Here is a 17,534-nt window from a genome sequence, read left to right as displayed (position 1 = left end):
AGTTTGTTATCGTAGCAAGTGAAATTTAATGATATCTAAATCCATATTACTCCATTTTTATCTATGGATGTACAAATTTTTTTTGGCATTTGAATGAGTTTATGCTTAATCCACACAACAACAAATAAAGAGGACAACACATAAGAACAAAACAGAACAACAAACAAAACACATAAGAATAGAGTTCAAATAAACAAATCATCAAACACAACAAACACATAAGAACATATCAAATAAACAAATTATCAAAGTTCAAATCAACAAATTATCAAACATGTACAAGTTATGACAACCCTCATATATGGTAATTTGAATGCCACGCAGATTAAGCTCTGTAGAAATGTTAAGCAATATTTTGTGTCACTCGGTCTTAATCTCGGTCTCCACGAACAGCCGTGGTATAATGCTTGCTATCAATATTTTGTGTCGCTCTTCCATCTCCTTCAATTCTACAGTCTTATCGGAGGTAGCCTTCATCAGAAAAGGCATTGGACCTCCATGTGTGCGAATTGCAACCTTCTCCTCATCCTGTATCGGCTTCATCGTCACAAACGGAATTGAATTCTTAGGTGTTTCAAATTGCATCTTCATCGCCAAAATCAGTCTCTCTCTAATTCCTGCAATGTCACCGAAGGGTGAATCATGAATGCGGATAAACCCTAACCCTAACCATATTATTTTTTTCAATGCATGTAGTACATTAGGCATTATTTTCTTTTTTTCATTTTGTAGCAAATAGTTATTTAAGAATCTTATTATCTTATATACATATATATATATATATATATATATATTAAGGTTAATATTATTTGAAATGCCTCTTTTAGAGAAACAGTTGAAGCACTAAATTATTTAGATTATGATCATCATTGACTCAAGACACAATTATAAATTACATATGTATCTTGATAAAAATAAAAATAATACATGTTCACAGTAAATATATACAACTCTTTTTTCAATTGATTAATTTTACCAATAAATTAGTAAACAACTAATCTGCCTAAGATAATAATTTATTTTACTTTCAAGGTGGTAATATAGTGTTTTACTATACGTTAATGTTAGTGATATTTTTTGAGTTATTCTTCACTATTGTCAAGCGAAGAATGAAATCAAATTACACCAAAAATGCTACAAAATTTGAACTTTTTTTTTGTTTTAAATGGCAAAATAACAAATTGAGACTTAAAGGTTGATATTGCAACCAATTAAATTTGAAAGTCCAAAGTGTAAACATCCTAAATTAACCTTTTATTATAATTCGTGTTGTAGAACCTATCAATATTTTATTTTCCATAAATTAAACGCAAGAATTGAATAATAAACTATTGGATCAAGTACTCAATCCTTTTTATTTTATTTTATTTTATTTTTATCTTATTTAACTTTGTTCATTTTGAGGATGAGGTTCAAAGCCTATTTTTGTGAGAAAATAACATGCAATGTATTTTTTATTTTTTATTTTGATTATTACAGTGTAATTAATCTCACCAAAAGATGAAGAAGGAAAAAGGAAAAATGGTCAATCCATTTACAAATAGAAGTATAGCTACTATAAGTCCAATTTTACGAGTTCACTATAAATATCATCTAAAAATATTAAAAACCAAAAAAAATAAAAAATGAAAACAACTATACAGTGTAACATAAATATGAAAAGGAGACTTTGCTCTATTATAGTGATGCACATTTTGACTAAGACTTATTTGCAACGTTCACATTCTTTGGCATCAACCTGCGTTGAAAAGAAACATCAATGAATTTGGACATTACATCACAAAAATCAATGAAATATCCTAGCTACTTTGTATAGGGATTTGATCAAAAAATCATTAATTCTTTTCTGCTTTATTTTTTTCTAATCTCATGTCATCTTTCAATACTCATACAACCACATATTAAAGATTTATTATTAAAATTTATTTACTAAATGATTATCAATCTATTTTAATATTAAATTTCCAAATTATGCCAACTTAATAAGCCATTAACTCGGTTATTAACCACCAATAACGTTCTAGAAAATATGAAACCTTTTGTTTTCTTTTTCCATAATAAGTATTTGAATTAAAGAGGTTATTTTTTCTGCATACAAAAAACAGAAAAAAAATATATATATATATATCTATCACAAGTTCACAACACAGAATGATACAAGTTACACAGTGAAACAATGATGTTTCTCTTAACTACATGACATTTCATTTTCGTCCTATTGTTACCTCAGCAGCTTCAAATTATTTCAAAATAGGTGCATTAGGATAGGTACAATTACCTTAAGGTTGCTTTCAACTTGAAGCAATCGACGACAAGGACATTTACTAGGGACAGAACCAACGTTAGAAAGGTGATAAAGTGTAGCTCTAAGTTGGTTGTAGATACTGCATATTCAACAATTACGAAGAAAGATTAGTAATCAAAAAACATAAAGCAATTGGAGATTTCTTTGGTTTAGCATAAGGTTAACTTTTTTTTTTTAATTAATATATATACACACACATCATGCATCAACAACTTGAAAATAACATCTACAAATATAACACAAGGTATGCAAATTCAGCCAAATTTTTAACGTAAAATGTTGTCAGGATTGTCACACCTAAGTCTATGTCGATTGCAGGATGCAAAGAATTCGAAAAGTACTCGTAAAATGCTTCGAAGAGACCTGAAGACCTATAAAATAAAAACGGACCCAAATTTCCAAAGTAAGAGAGGATTTGATGGATTAATAAGAATATAAGAAAGTATATGAAAAACCTTTGAGAAGAGGTCTTTCCAAAGAGTTTGCCAAAATGAGTTCTCTGATGACTGAGGCTTTACACGAGAAAAATATGTAAGTTGACTCACATTGCTTGCAACAAAATGTATGACTTTTACAAGAACTTCATAGATGTCAGAGAACAGATAACACCCATAATTTGCCAACAGGAGACAACCTCGGGTAGGAAAAACAAATAATTTCCACAACATGCTAAAGAATGGAGAGGCCAATTTGACTGCAGAAAAATAGGATAAAATCAAATTCTGTTGAGGGTAAACATGAGACAGTACTATTTGATAAACTTCAAGAACACAAAACTAGAACTATGCACTTTTGGTAGAAAAATGGAGAAATCGAAATGATAAGGAAGAGAATTCAACTTTTGTGTATACCTAAAATCAATAGATATGCATAGAGAACCTCCAACGGTGAGATTAAAACTTCAATAAACCCGAAAATCACACTGTAAAAGTACTTCACCAGAATCCAAACATTACTATAGAATAGCTCACCCATTTCAGAAAAAAGGTTCCATAATGGTGTTAAAATGTCTAACATCTCTTTGAGAGGATAAATGAAGGGTTTTGTGAGAAGTGAAACTAGCAACTTCACTGAACGAGTCGCTACTAAAGACCATTTCATTGCCTTCTCAAAATTCTGAAGAAATAACATTGTCCCTAGATATCTGAGTCTTGCTTTCACATCCCATGCTTCAATCCACTTGAAAAGTGGTCCACAAAGGTGAGATGCAGCTGCCTTCAAGAGAGGTACATTCTTATAGAGATCATAAAATCCGATAATAACAGTTACAAGTGAAATCAATATATATAGAGTTCGAAATAGAGGTCGCATCCAGGGACAATAAAGTTTACAGAACAATGGATAGGATTGGAAGAAGATAACCCATGTAGGAAGACCTGATTCGAGCAAAGTGAGAAGCTTCAAGTCGGAGGTTATTATCTGTCTCAATTTAGATGGAAGATCTTTATTGTTGAACCTTAATAGTAAAAGGGTGTCCTTGTATTCCACACTTTCAATGTCATTATCTTCTTCAACACTTGGTTCTTCCACCTGATGATCCATACAAGCTATATCATCTGTGTCAAAAGGAGGGTCTCTAACATCAAAGAAAACATCTTCAGAGAAAAGCTCAGCTTGCGATGCTTCATTAAGCAGCAATTCCTTGGAAGCTACAGTTATTCCCCATGAAGAATTAGAAGGAACTTTGTCGAGTAACAAGATTAGGTTACTCTTCAATGTTTGTGTTTCAGATGAAGTGCCTGAGAACCAAGATGAAATACAGCTCAAAGCTTGCTCAATGCCATTGAATTCCCACCTTCTCAGAGCCTTCACTTCTAAAGCCATGGATGCATCTGCCTGTTGGCAACATATACTATTGAAAAAAAAAATCACATAATTGGTAACTCATGGAGTCCATACATCTTATTTCTACATACGACATAAGAATGCTATTATTTATAAGTACCTTATATAATACGCCCTTATATTCCATAATGAAAAATCAGTTAGGTATTAATTAAGTGTATGTACAAACTATCCAGCTTAAAAAGGGTAAGGAAAATATATTTACGAGGCTTGGAGGTGACAATAATTTTAGTCAAGCATACCTGAAGCTCATTTAAATAGTTGATTCCTTGAACATTTTTCCACGCTACTTCGAAAACAAGAAAACCGTGCAAGGCCTTGTACAAATTCATCATGGAGAAAGGTGATTTCTCTCTCCAAGTAGCCATGTTAATGATGCGCAACCACTTAAACAAGTTCTTCCTTTCATGGCTAAATGAATCCAAGCAGAAACTTGGAGATTTTGGCAAACCTTTTGTGTTCTTAAAAGGTGACCTCCTGTACTGTAGAAGAACAAAAAATGAAAATGGGTGACAATTTCACACCATGTAAATACAAGACAATAGATATATGACTGAAAGACTGAACCTTCGTGATCATTAATTCCCTTATGTGGGTTGATCTTGAATGCTTGTTTTTCTGCCACGATTGATTATCAACCAGGATAAAAAACTTATGGCTAATAGGGGCAAAATATAAGAATGCCTGTGAAAGATGTGCCTTTATATCCCTACACATAAGAAATATTGTTCATCACTCAGAGAATTAAGGTTCAAAAACTGCTATACTGTATACTAACAATGAAGTTGGATATTAAGCGCCACAAAAATGCATCAACACACATAAATCATGACATGGAAATGATCGTCACTGTAACTTTCCTAAAGTCAACTTTCAGCAAGTAAAGAGGAAAAAAGACAGGGAAAAAAAAAAAAAAAAGGAAAAGGAAAATAGAACGAATATGATTCAGTAATTATCATAATGAGGTTCTAATTCATCATATAAAACACTTTTTTGACCCGATCCCAGGTGGCCATAATGCATGAAAGAGCCGTCAAGAAGAATAATAATGTTCACGGTACAGGACATATGACAAAGTAGACAAATCCCTTTCTCAAATTTAACAAGTATCCAAAAGAAACAATAAGAGAGCCAGGACAACATATAAATATAGGTATAGGGGCCAAAAAAAAAAAAAAAAAATCATTGAATTTGAGTTTATAATCAAATTATACAAACAAAGATTGCATGAATTTTACCTAATCTGCAAACTTGTTAAAGGATAAAGATCAGGACAAGAATCCATTTCTAGCCCCCAGCTGATAGATAAACAAAACTACGACACAAACATTAAAAGAATTCCCCTGAAACAAACAAACAAACGGAGAAAGTAAAATCAATTACTTTGATTAACAAACTAATATATTGTTCATCAATGAATCAAACATACTATTGAACAAAAGCTTTAGCTTTAGTTTGACAAGGGAGGGAATTGTAGAAGACAAGAAAAAAAAGGAGATGAGTCAAACTCCGAGGATATTTTCAAAAAAACATGGCAATTGATTTTTTTGGGCGAAAATAATGTGCCTAAATTGTCGGGTCCGAATAAGAAGCGCGGGGAATCAGGAATAGGAATCTCTGATATGTATTTGAAATCCTTCAAGAATATTAAGTAAAATCGCTCGCAGCCTCCAATTATTTATCTAACTGTTATAGATTAAATTTCATTTCTAAGTTTGGAGAGATAGGACATGCCACCCATCAGAAATTCCTTAGTCCTTAAGTCTTTGTAAATATCTAGGAAATTCATATATTGCTTCCTTGATTGACGATTACGTATTATATGTATTTGACAATTTAATTAAAATTTATATTTTTATGCAAACATCATGCATGCACAAAGTACTTTATAAAAAAAAAAAAAAAAAAAAAAGAAAAGTACTTTATAGACTTGTAAAGTTGCGTGTTTTCTGATGAGAATCAATCAAATGGGAAAGCTATTAAATTATTGTCTGTACTTTTTGCCTAATATTAACCACTATAACACAAAAAAATAAATAAATAATTCAATTTATTGTTCTGGGTATAAAGCAATAAGCATCAAATGAATCAATTTATATATAACCTGTGGAAAAAGTGACAACATTTAAGTTATAAATTCAAATCAAAAGATTTAATTCAGTGTACAAGAATATTTATTGCTACGAGCTTGTTTTGGTAATACATATTTAGAAAACCAAGTGTTAATTAGCATATTTATTTTTTGACCCTGGTTTGTTATTAATACATGTTTATCAATAGTAAATTGTCAAAAAAGATTAACAAGTAATGGATGCACGAAGATGAAGGGTCAAATTTTGTTTATTTATTTATTTTACAGAGAAAATGCGCTTAATATGGGAATTTAAGTTAAAGGACAATAATATTTATTTTAAAATATATTTTCATAATGAATATCCGGGTTATTTGAAAGGAATCCGATTTCGTATTTGTCCGCATCCGACCCGAACAACAGAGACATCCAACGTTGACGGGACTCTCACTCACTGGATAAGGAAGAATCAAATTATCCAATCAGAAGATCGAAATTTTCGAAAAAGAAAAGTACACGTACATGTAGTACTCGCACCGGGAAAAGCAAGAAGTTGACCTCTGTTTCCGAACCTACCGTAAGATTCCACTATCACACCTTCTCATCCGTCCGATTCCCACTCCCATATTCCCATATCGTAGTTTTGCCTTTTGTAAGCCACCACCAACGGTTCCCTCCATCCCGGAATCCAAATTCTTATCAATTTTAGTCTAATCTTCAAAAACAATTACTAAGCAACTTTTCGCGAGTAGTAAAAAAAAGTTAAACTCGCCCTCAATGACTGCCACGTCATAAATCAAGGACAAACACTTCATTATGTAGTTCAATCCGGCTTCAATTGAAATTACCGAAATGCACCTGTATCGACAACGCCGCGCGTTTACGTACTGGAGACGTGAAAAGGTATATATACACAATATACAATGAATATATAAAGACAGCGTGAATCTGACGCTTGGGAGATGCATCATATATATAGGGGGGGTAGTTGTTGTGACGCAGAGGCAGTGTGTCTCTGCGTGCTAAATAAATTCTATTGGAGTTCGAAAAGCCCTAAAAACCGAAGAAGAGGAAGAAAATCGTGTGGCGGGGTAATATAAAAAGGCGTGGTGGTTTCGTATCAGTGGTGAAGATGTCGGCCACTGGTGGAGGTGGTGGTGGTGGTGGTGGTCAAGAGGAGGACAAGAAGCCAATGGACCAAGCCGCTCACATTAATCTCAAGGTCAAGGGTCAGGTGCGTTTGCTTTCTTTTTTTTTTTTTTAATTTTTTGATTTTTTTGATTTTTGGTTCTTTTGGTTTTGATTGGTAATCAGGTGAAATTGTTTTTGGTTGATTTTCTGTTTTTTTTTTTTTTTTTTTGGGTGTTCTTACGCTGATTGTTAAGTCCGTTCTGTTATGTTGTTAATGCTGTGTTATTTTGGAGTGTAAAAGTGCTGGGAAAGCTTGGGAAAATCGGTTTGGGAGATCTGAATATAATCTAGGATTTGACTGATTGTTTTGATGATATCTGAACTCTTTATGGTTGTTTTGATGAAATCTGCTTTAAATGCATAATATGTATCAGCTTTTTTCGCCTTTAAAACGAATCTCATGATTTTCTTTAAACTTGTAATGATAAAAAGCAACTGCTTTAAATTTATTTGATCGTTTCAGCAACGGTAAGAGTAGGAATGATTATGCTACACTAATTTTTTTGTTTGTAAAGCTCTGTTTGTCTTTATAATATTTTCTATTGCATTGATTGGATATTAGCAGTATTAACTGGTATCTATATTAGAAACTGGTTGTTTTACTTTAATTAATGGTTGCTAGATGTTTACAGTTAAATTTTAACTCTTCAAGTTCAAAAGTTTTCTCTGATATATTCCAGAGTGGGTATAGAATAATGTTTCAGGATTATCCGAAAATAGCAGAAAGTTTTTCATAATTCAAATTCTTATCTTATGCGAATGAATTTGTTGGAGTCGAAAAGCTTATTGATGTTGTCAATTACTCTGTCTACTTTTTTTTTTTTTTTTTTTGGGTTCAGAATTGCTCTGTCTACTCTGCTAAAGACTAATAAGCAGACAATTTGTTAATCGGTGATATAGTTGATAGTTGTTTTGCATTATGTTGATTGTTTCATGAATTAGAAAGTGCTTTTCTCACTGACCGTTTGCTTTGTCTATTTATAGGATGGAAACGAGGTGTTCTTTAGGATTAAGCGAAGCACCCAGCTGCGCAAACTAATGACTGCTTACTGTGATCGGCAGTCAGTGGAATTGAACTCAATTGCATTTTTATTTGATGGACGCAGACTCCGGGCAGAGCAGACTCCAGATGAGGTAAACTTTTGGGTTGTTTCTAACTTCCAAATTACCAGTTGTCTATTTTGAAGGTGTTGATTGTTGTTTAAATTTTTTGTACTATCCATAAAAAAAAAAGTTATCTAAATTATTCTTTGAGTTGAAATGTTGAAATCTGCTTTCAAGTGGTACGCAGTGCTTTTATAATTCTAAACAACTATTTGATTTTTATGCATTTTGTTATATCACACTTGCTCTTTGTGAAATTCTAAGTAATTGCTAGTCTCTTTTTGAGTACACCAAGCTATAGCTGAGGTGTTACTTATAATCGTATATCATGTTATGAACTGTTCCATTTTATGTTGTCCAATTTGTTTATATCTGTGATTTGCATTGGCCATTCAAATTTTATATGCATCTCACGTGGGTTTTGGTTTTTTTTTATATTGTGAATGGGATCTTAGCTTGAGATGGAGGATGGTGATGAGATCGATGCTATGCTGCACCAAACCGGAGGGAATGCATGAATGCTTTGAACTCAATAGATATATGTATTTAACATGGTGATGAGATCGATGGACGAGACTCCATAGATATATAAAATGGAAGGCTATGAGAAAAAGGATTTAGATTGGCCGCCTAGTTTCTAATTCTGGTTTATGTATTAAACATGTTACTGTAAATAAGAAATGGATCTGTTGAACTCTAAAGCTAGTCCTGAGTTTTTGGTGGTTGAGGAAATATTTGAATGGGAATTTTGATTAATGGTTATTAGATGATCTTATGATCTTGATGATACTCTATTCTGCTCTACATTTGGTTGCTATTGTGCACAGATATTATTTTATCGATGTGGGTTTTTATTGCATTCGTATCTTTTAGCATTTGTTTTGTATTTGTGTATTCTACACGCTCGGTCAATGACAAGGAAACATTTTCATCACCTTCATAAAATCCATTGATCCAATGATTATTCAACTCAGATTTAATTTAGAATCATGATCTGTTTATGGAAAGGGCTTGTAAAGCCTTAAGAGCATTTAGCATTGCCATTGCTAGAGGTGAGGGTTGGGGTTAGTAATAGTCACTATTTCTTTTCCCATGTTGGTACTCTTAAGTCAGTGCCAAGAAAAGGAGTGATTAAATGGGAAGGAAACCGAAACAGAGACTTTTATGGCGGTATCTGCGTTGGATGCACAATTACCACCCAACTGGAGTTTTAGCTCAAGCCCGGCCAACTAAGGCTCAAGATAAGTGAACTGAGTCGATCTAAGATCACACAGTAAGGGATATATTTGTTATTGAATCCACAGAGAAAAAATTGATTGAAATCGTTACCTTTCAGAAACTAGAGCTGTGAAAAGGGGCTCAGAATCTCATATCAGATGCATAAAGACTTGAACTCGTGATATTAGGCTAAATGCTCATACCTTCACCCTCAAAAACAATTAAGTAATCAAAAGCCATAGAATTTATAGACGACTGTGCAACTTATGAAAGAGTAAGTTCATATTTTGATGTCTCTTATCTAAGATACCAAATAGGAACACAATTTGGACACATTTGTTACATGATCAGAAGTTTATTTTTTATTATTTTTCATTTTTAAATGGATATGAAGAGTAGATTGTTATATGTATTGGTTACACCTTACGTATGTTCTAAGAAGGAGTGTCCTTTTCAAAAAAATGACTGTATCCGTAACCTCGAGACTTGAAATAAAAAGTTCATTATGAACTTTATTACTTTAACCCTGATATACGTAGTCGTCTTTATATAATACAGAAGATAAGCTGAAGATGTATGGCATGTATGCGGTGGTGGACCAGGAATTTTGTTCAGAGGGTCATCACTGGAAAAATAAAATATATTTTAAAATAACTAAAACCGTATATTTATAATAAAGCATAAACATAACTTAATTATTCATAAAATATAAAAAAAAAATATATATATTAATAATTTTTTTATTCTATGCATCTGCCGTTTGTTTGTTTGTTTTTTTATTTTTTGGGTAATAATGATCCATATGCCGTTTGTTCATTGGGTTTGCTTGCAATTTTCTGTTTTACCATCTATTTCCTGTATGCATTTTTAACATTTTCAACCATAGGAAACTAGTTTGTCAGCTACAGAACCAAAAGGTTTTTTTTTTTTTTTTTTTTCAAGATTTCATTTAGAATCATAGTCAGATGAAGAAATTGAAAGGGGCATATACAACATTTTTAATTGCCAATTGCCAGGATCGTTTACTTGTGTTAATTTCTTGTAGTATCCCAAAAAAGGAAAAAAAAAAGAAAAGAAAAAAAAAAAGACTATATATGAAGCAAATTGGAATCAATTAATTTTATCGGAGCTTTTCCATTACCCATCCCGCTGACTGGAAAGCAAGACCTTAGCACTATCTGTCCATTAAACCGAGGTATGCCTACAGGTATCAATTAAAATTATAGGTTTCCTTAATATGTACAAACCTTGGAACGTTTATATATATATACTATTGCTATGGTTGCATGTTATTTCTAGAGTCCCTAGACTACAATATTATACGTAGCTAATGTAGCTAGCCATGTGCTGCGCAATAACTATTACTAATGAACGTCTAAAATATATGACGTGCGATGTACAGGTGTTACAATTAAAGCTAAATGCATTTATCAATACCATAAAACAAAATTTTCTCAAGGGACAATTCAACTGCTTTCTTTAAAATAATAATGATAATAATAATATGCTTACTTAAACAATCATTACAGATTTGGAATCCCAAACTTCCAATATTTAATAAAAATAAAAAAAATGAACACTCAATAAACAATATATCGTGAAACTATATATTGTGTGCGTGGTAGAATTAGCAATGAACAGAAGAAACTTGACGCAGTGCAACTGATACTCCAACAGTAAAACAATTTTTCATGACTTCCAAGTTCTTAATTAAAATAGAAGTTGGAACTTTAAGGTTGATGGACACTTTTAAAACAATGAAAACTAATTAAATCTATAATGTGAAAGGATGTTGACTAATAAAAATTTGCCAGAATCTGTCCAACTCATCATGAGAAACTCAATATGAAAAAATAAAAAAATAAAAAAGGTAAAAATCATTATAGCATCTCTTAATTTGTTATTTTTGAATATTATAATTTTGTTTTCATTTTAACATAACATTATTTTTTAAAACTCTTACTCATGTAATTAGAATTTAACTCATTTATCTTTTCTTTGACTTTTTTTTTCGCTTTTATAGATTTTTTTTTTTTTAACTTCTAAGAACAAAAAATAAATCAACATATTCACACACAAATACATATAAATATTTTTTTCTAAAATTGCTAAGTCTTTAAAATATTGGTGCTAAATCCCCACTTCCCGATTTATCAAAAAAAAATAAATAAATATCAAATTATATAATAACCATAATTGTCTTAAACACAAATTCAAAAATTAAGCTTAATGCGTTTTAAACTATTTCAAAAATTAAGCTTATGAGTTTGATCGTATTATTTTTATTCATTAATTTTTATTATTCTTTATCTTTAAGAATGGATAAAAGAATTTCATTAAATAAAGAATAAATAGGTTAAATTTTAACTTAGCTATTAACGTCTAAAAAAATGATGCTATAATGAAAAAAATAGGATATAAAGAAATTATATTGATATTTTTCATAATAAAAATATAATCTTAAAAAAATATCAAAATAAAAGAGGATACAATGATATTTACCTGAATATCTGAATATATATATATATATATATATACACACGGTCAAGCTTTCTAAATGGATAATATATAGCCAATCTTTTTAATCCATGAACACTAGTAGGTGACGGGGGGATTTCTAAAAAAGGGGTCATTTCATCTGCCGATGCAGTTGATTTCTTAAATGTGGGATGCACCATTTTTATTAATAGTTAATTTTTTCTAATTTTTCAGAGGCACCATTATAAACTGGTATTAAATTGTTTCGTAATTTTTATTTTGGAGAGATTAAAATACATACTAAAATATAACAAGTCTTATCATAAGTTTTTTCCAGTAATTAGAATATTTACTAAATAAAGTAGCGTTAAAAGAGAAATATATATATATATATATATATATATGTATATATACGTATATATACATATATATATATATATTTTTTTTTTTGGCAAAAATTTTATGAAAAAATATAATAAAACTTCAATACTTTTGGCAAATATAATTGTGCGTCTACAGCCTATGTGTGAGAGAGGTGTATCCACCCAGTGAAGTTATTTTGCTTGAATTTCTTTTAAATGCACCTAGTTAATAAGAGTAGTGTTGTCACAGAAATTTGATATCGGTAGCGAAAGGAGTTACCGAAACAAAACCAAAACATGATGGAAATTATCTGAAAAAAGAAAAAAAAAAAAAAAAAAAAAGAAAGAAAATCAGAAGATGAATGTGAAATAATTTTCAACCAGAAGGGAAGTTTCTATAATTTTCCTTTAATTCTGCATTTGCATATTTGACATTTTCAGTCTATAGCGAATACCATGATTGTTCCCTTTTTTTTTTTTTTTTTTTTGGCTGATACAGAATCCCATGATTGTTCTAGAATCATAACGTGGTGATGATACAGCACGATTAAAGTTGTACGGAAAGGGCTTGTTGAGATTTATTGGAGAACGACCGTTTCCATTGCTAGGAGGGATTATTTAGTAGGCCAGGCCTACCATGTAGGTTACAGGCCTCGCCAATTATAAAGTGCCACCTTATTGAATAATCAAAGTCAACCTTCACTCTATTCAGATTCTCTAACTTTCTGTTTACGGATTACCTTGGCTTCTCTGCCTACCTTTGCCTACCGTTTTTCATGTACACTCACATAGTTATGCAAAAATTTCATATATTCATTAAATAACTCGTATACATGCGAAAGCTATGGGGTTTGATTGAAATCTATGGCTGAATTTTCTTTATTTCCAAAAGTCTTCCTCCATGGATTTCCTTCTTTCTGAAATATTTATCTGTTTTCAATATCAAAAGTTCGTTAGAATTTAGGAAAGTCTCTTTTGCTTATTAAACACAAAAGAAATTGGTATATCATCATCATCATACTGGCAACTAACTTTTAGTTTATCATCATCATCATCATTATTATTTTGGTAATAGTAGACGCATTGGGCAAAAAAAGCCCCTGGCAAAACACACTGGATTACAAAGTAGTGTCTCTCCCAAGAACATTAATATCGGCGAGATTCAAAAGATTTTGAGGGAGAGCCCCCATGGTAGAGATATCAAAATAAAAATTACAGCCATTAGAAATAATAAGTTTGGCCACCATAACGCTAAATTATTCAACATTACGTCTCACTTCGATGAACTTTTTTAATCATTATTATTATTATTATTTTCAAATGACATGCATTTTATAATTTTATTGGTGGACAATGAGCGGTACAGGAGATCTCAATCCTAAGGATGTAACATTACGGAAAATAGCAAAGAAAAATATCATAACATGAAGAAGCTATGTCAAAGCTGTAGCTTCTTAAAATTTATTGTTGCATTACATTTTTTCTGAAGCATAAGCAAACTAGAAGATAAATATAACTCCTCATTCACTAATTTCTCTCCAGCTTATCGGCAGTGAAGTTGTCAGGATCAAATTTTCCTGAATAATTTGTAAAACAGAAGGAAAAAAGACGATCCAATAACAGTAGTAACAACGGCAACCGAATTGGAATATTTTAACATAGCATAAGTGCCTGTTAGAAATGCAACCATCAATGCTGCCATAGCAAAGGCTATGAGAAAAAAGGCTGCAATAAGGTACGGTGCGGTCCTTGTGTTATCTTGTATCAAGCACAAAAAAAGGTGGAGAAAGACAGCACAGCTAGAGAGAAGCATGGCTATGGTGTCTGTTATCATAAATGCCTTGAATGCTGAACTTTCTCCAAGTATTGGTGTGCCCTTTAGTGGTCCTTCGCTCACATAACCTCCGGGTACAGTAAAACCAGCTGTGAAGGTTACCGTTGCAATAAGTATAGCCACAATCAAATTAGTTTCCTTAAATCTATCAATCTCAGAAGTAACTAAGGATCCATCCTCATCCCTTTCGTTTTCTTTCTCTCCAACATTATTTGTGGGCATATATAATCGCAGACCTGGGATTAGGCCTTTTTGTCGCAAGCGTAGTGTAACAGGTTTCTGAAATCATATATAAGCTTTTCGATTACATACTTTTATGTTGTGTGCCTACGTTACATTTAATATCTTAAATATAACAAATGCAATCATAGGCTATGAAGGATTTTAGATCAATGAAAAGAAGGGATAAATTGCACTTTGGTATTGTCTAGTTTGAGTTCTAGAGGTCTGGTCCTCAATTTTGAATTGATACAATTTGACTTTCGGCTAAGCAGAGACCATGAGCTAGGCACATTACTAGTATTAAAATGCATATATCACAAACCTGATGGTACTAAAGTTGAAAACAAAACACTGTTAATTTTATTCAATTAAATAGAAAACAAAACTCACCTTCAGTAGTGCAACCTCTTTACTACTTAAAGCAATGTCCAGGGCATTACGGTTTTCATTGTTGAATGCCATCTTATCCATTCGAGGATGATCGATGAACTGGTTGGCCTGCTCCCAGTTAAGTGACATGGCAATGTGATGGAGTGGTGTGTTCCCATCATCATCCTTTTCATTTATGAGGTTTCTAAGTGCACGATTTTGAAGGATTGAAATAACCGTCTCTTCAAAATTATTGGCATGCAGGGCACAGTGCAAAATATTCCAGCCTTTGTTGTTAACTATTTCGCAGCAATCCGGACGCCATTTTAAAATTTCCAACACAATCTTGGTATGACCTGAAGCAACTGCAAGATGAAGAGCGGTGTTGCCTTCTTTATTTTGCAAGTAGGCTGCATCCACATCTTTACCAAATGCTACAAAATGATTTATTGCAGGAAGATAGCCCATGAATGCAGCATAATGTACAGGAGTCCAACCTAATTTATCTGCTTTCTCCATAAGAGCTTTCGCTTTCCAACCTAATTCATCTGCGCTCTCCATAAGATCTTTCTCTTTCTCCAGAATTTTTTGTATCATTTCTAAGAAATCAAAATATGTTGGAATAAAATAATAATAATAATAATAATTATAATAATAATAATTATATATAAACAAAGAAGAGCATATTTGTCTGTCGCCTAAATGGAAGAGAGCTAATTAAGTGTTCAAGTAACACAGGTGACCCAAAAAAAAAGCATCTACCTTTCATGTTTTAGTTTAAATTCAAATTCCGACCTCAATTGAGCAACAACTATAATATATACTATAGGAAATAAAATCTATTCAAATTAAGCATCCTGTTTGTCTGACCCAATTATTTTTTCCTATATACATACATATTAAAGAAATTAAAAAAAAGCAGAATATACGTACCTTCATCCTTTCTTATTGTGACTGCATGCAAAACGGTTCTGCCATTGGGACCATCAAAAGCCGGTGACGTCCACTTCGTTAACATCTCCAACATTATTTTCCGGTATCCTCTCTCAGCAGCCATGTAAAGTGGAGTTTCGCCTGCAACATTAGCAGAATATACACAACCAGGGCCTTCCCTAATCAGTATCTCCACCACATTGAGATGCTGAGATCGGACAGCTTCATGCAAAGCTGTGTCTTTATATTGATTGGGCATCTCCAGCAACTCCCTGGCTGCTTCCACACCACTCTCAAGATCTCTTGCAAGTTCGATGAGTGTCTGCACTATTAAAGCATGCCCATATCTTGCTGCTATGTGCAGGGGAGCCTCTCCTTTTTCATTGGACTGCCGCAGTAGTTTCGAACATTTTGCAACTATCTCTGTCACAAAATTGATTGCTTCACTGGTATCACGGGCATCACTGGCATCCTTCATAGATGTGATATGGATATGGAGGACTGTGTTCTTTTTCCGAGTAAGTAAACGGCCTAGGCCGTCTCCAATCGCCCGAAAATAACCGATGTCGCCTACGACTGCAGCCTGGTACTGTGCCGGTTTCATGGGAATGATGGATATCTCTGCATTCTGATCCGCATGGGTCTGAATAACGTTATTAGATGCAGATGAACCCATTTCCTCCGGATTCAAACTGCATTCGGATTCCTTGATATACTGCTACGGGTTTCCATTTATAAAAGAAACCTTATGGACCGGTCAAAGTCAGCACAAAAAATTAACGAGGAAAGCATTTTCCCGGTACTTCCACGAATTAAATATGATAATGATCCAAAATCAATTAATTTTTTTGAGAAAGACTTAACAAACTCAATATGGAATTACATTAACATCCCTTTTGTTTATAAAATTTTCAATTTTTTTTTTAAATTTTTTTAAACTATTTTTAGTACAGCGAAGGCCTATTGTATCCTAAAAAGGTTATTTAACCTAAGAACACGATTTAAACAATCATCGACAAGCAGTTGTATATACCTTTTTAAAGGTATTCGATATATGGATCATAATATGATAAGGAGTTGTAGATATGTTATTGCGAAAATAACTATACATAATAAAATATAAGGACTTTAAATTAGCCGGGCATTCTTAATATTCATCAACAAATTTTTGTCTTCTAATTGGAGATATGAGGGTTTAATTTCATAGAAGAAAAAAGTGGTTTTAACATTAGCTGTCAAATTTCATTAATAAATTGACGTTGCAGTAGAATCCTCGTCATTCTGGATCTGGATTTAATGCTTGTGGCCCATAACAGGATAAATTCATAAGAAAATCCCTTCTTTTTATTTTCTTCTTCCCCAACCCAAAACCCACCCCCCCCCCCCCCCCCCCCCCCCCCCCCCCCGTACAATTGGGTGCCAGATTAAAAATGTTGCAGTACTGTATATAAATTAAAAAGCCGACAACAGTAATTATTATTATTATTATTATTATTGTGATGTGAAGCCGATAAAAGATAGCTTAAAAGAATCAAGTATATTAAAAATAAAAAATAAAAAAATAAAAAAAGAAGAGAAGGCTAAATATATTTTAATACCCTT

At 32.3% G+C, this 17,534-nt stretch overlaps 3 protein-coding genes across 7 annotated transcripts; 1 reads left to right on the top strand and 2 right to left on the bottom strand.

Annotated features, from left to right (window-relative positions):
• Positions 1-1,471: 1,471 nt before the first annotated feature.
• Positions 1,472-5,925, bottom strand: LOC112492820 (uncharacterized). Of its 5 annotated transcripts, XM_025077224.3 has the most exons (9): positions 5,580-5,925; positions 5,389-5,493; positions 4,718-4,859; positions 4,393-4,632; positions 3,157-4,141; positions 2,761-2,999; positions 2,603-2,676; positions 2,279-2,384; positions 1,473-1,738 (listed from the first exon to the last, which is right to left on the bottom strand). In XM_025077224.3, exons 2-9 carry the CDS (start codon positions 5,433-5,435, stop codon positions 1,706-1,708), a joined length of 1,866 nt encoding a protein of 621 aa, XP_024932992.3. In that variant the 5' UTR covers positions 5,436-5,493; positions 5,580-5,925; the 3' UTR covers positions 1,473-1,705. The 5 variants fall into 5 exon arrangements, 4 of the variants coding, with proteins under 4 accessions (XP_060676216.1, XP_048336458.2, XP_024932992.3 ...); XM_048480500.2 differs by having other exon boundaries at positions 2,851-2,999; positions 5,389-5,925; XR_007242925.2 differs by lacking the exon at positions 2,603-2,676 and having other exon boundaries at positions 1,472-1,738; positions 5,389-5,925.
• Positions 5,926-7,216: 1,291 nt separating this feature from the next.
• LOC107426602 (small ubiquitin-related modifier 1) lies at positions 7,217-9,286 on the top strand. The gene is made up of 3 exons (XM_016036828.4): positions 7,217-7,455; positions 8,397-8,546; positions 8,972-9,286. Exons 1-3 carry the CDS (start codon positions 7,354-7,356, stop codon positions 9,032-9,034), a joined length of 315 nt encoding a protein of 104 aa, XP_015892314.1. The 5' UTR covers positions 7,217-7,353; the 3' UTR covers positions 9,035-9,286.
• A 4,855-nt stretch (positions 9,287-14,141) lies between these two features.
• Positions 14,142-16,608, bottom strand: LOC107426502 (uncharacterized). The gene is made up of 3 exons (XM_060820520.1): positions 15,933-16,608; positions 15,021-15,598; positions 14,142-14,687 (listed from the first exon to the last, which is right to left on the bottom strand). The coding sequence occupies exons 1-3, from the start codon at positions 16,606-16,608 to the stop codon at positions 14,142-14,144; spliced, it is 1,800 nt and encodes a 599-aa protein (XP_060676503.1).
• Positions 16,609-17,534: the final 926 nt, after the last annotated feature.

The sequence above is a fragment of the Ziziphus jujuba genome, chromosome 9, assembly GCF_031755915.1.
Source record: "Ziziphus jujuba cultivar Dongzao chromosome 9, ASM3175591v1".
NCBI classification, from domain to species: Eukaryota; Viridiplantae; Streptophyta; class Magnoliopsida; order Rosales; family Rhamnaceae; genus Ziziphus; species Ziziphus jujuba.
Note: the sequence above shows the minus strand (reverse complement) of the source record. Positions and strands in the feature narration are given on the sequence as shown.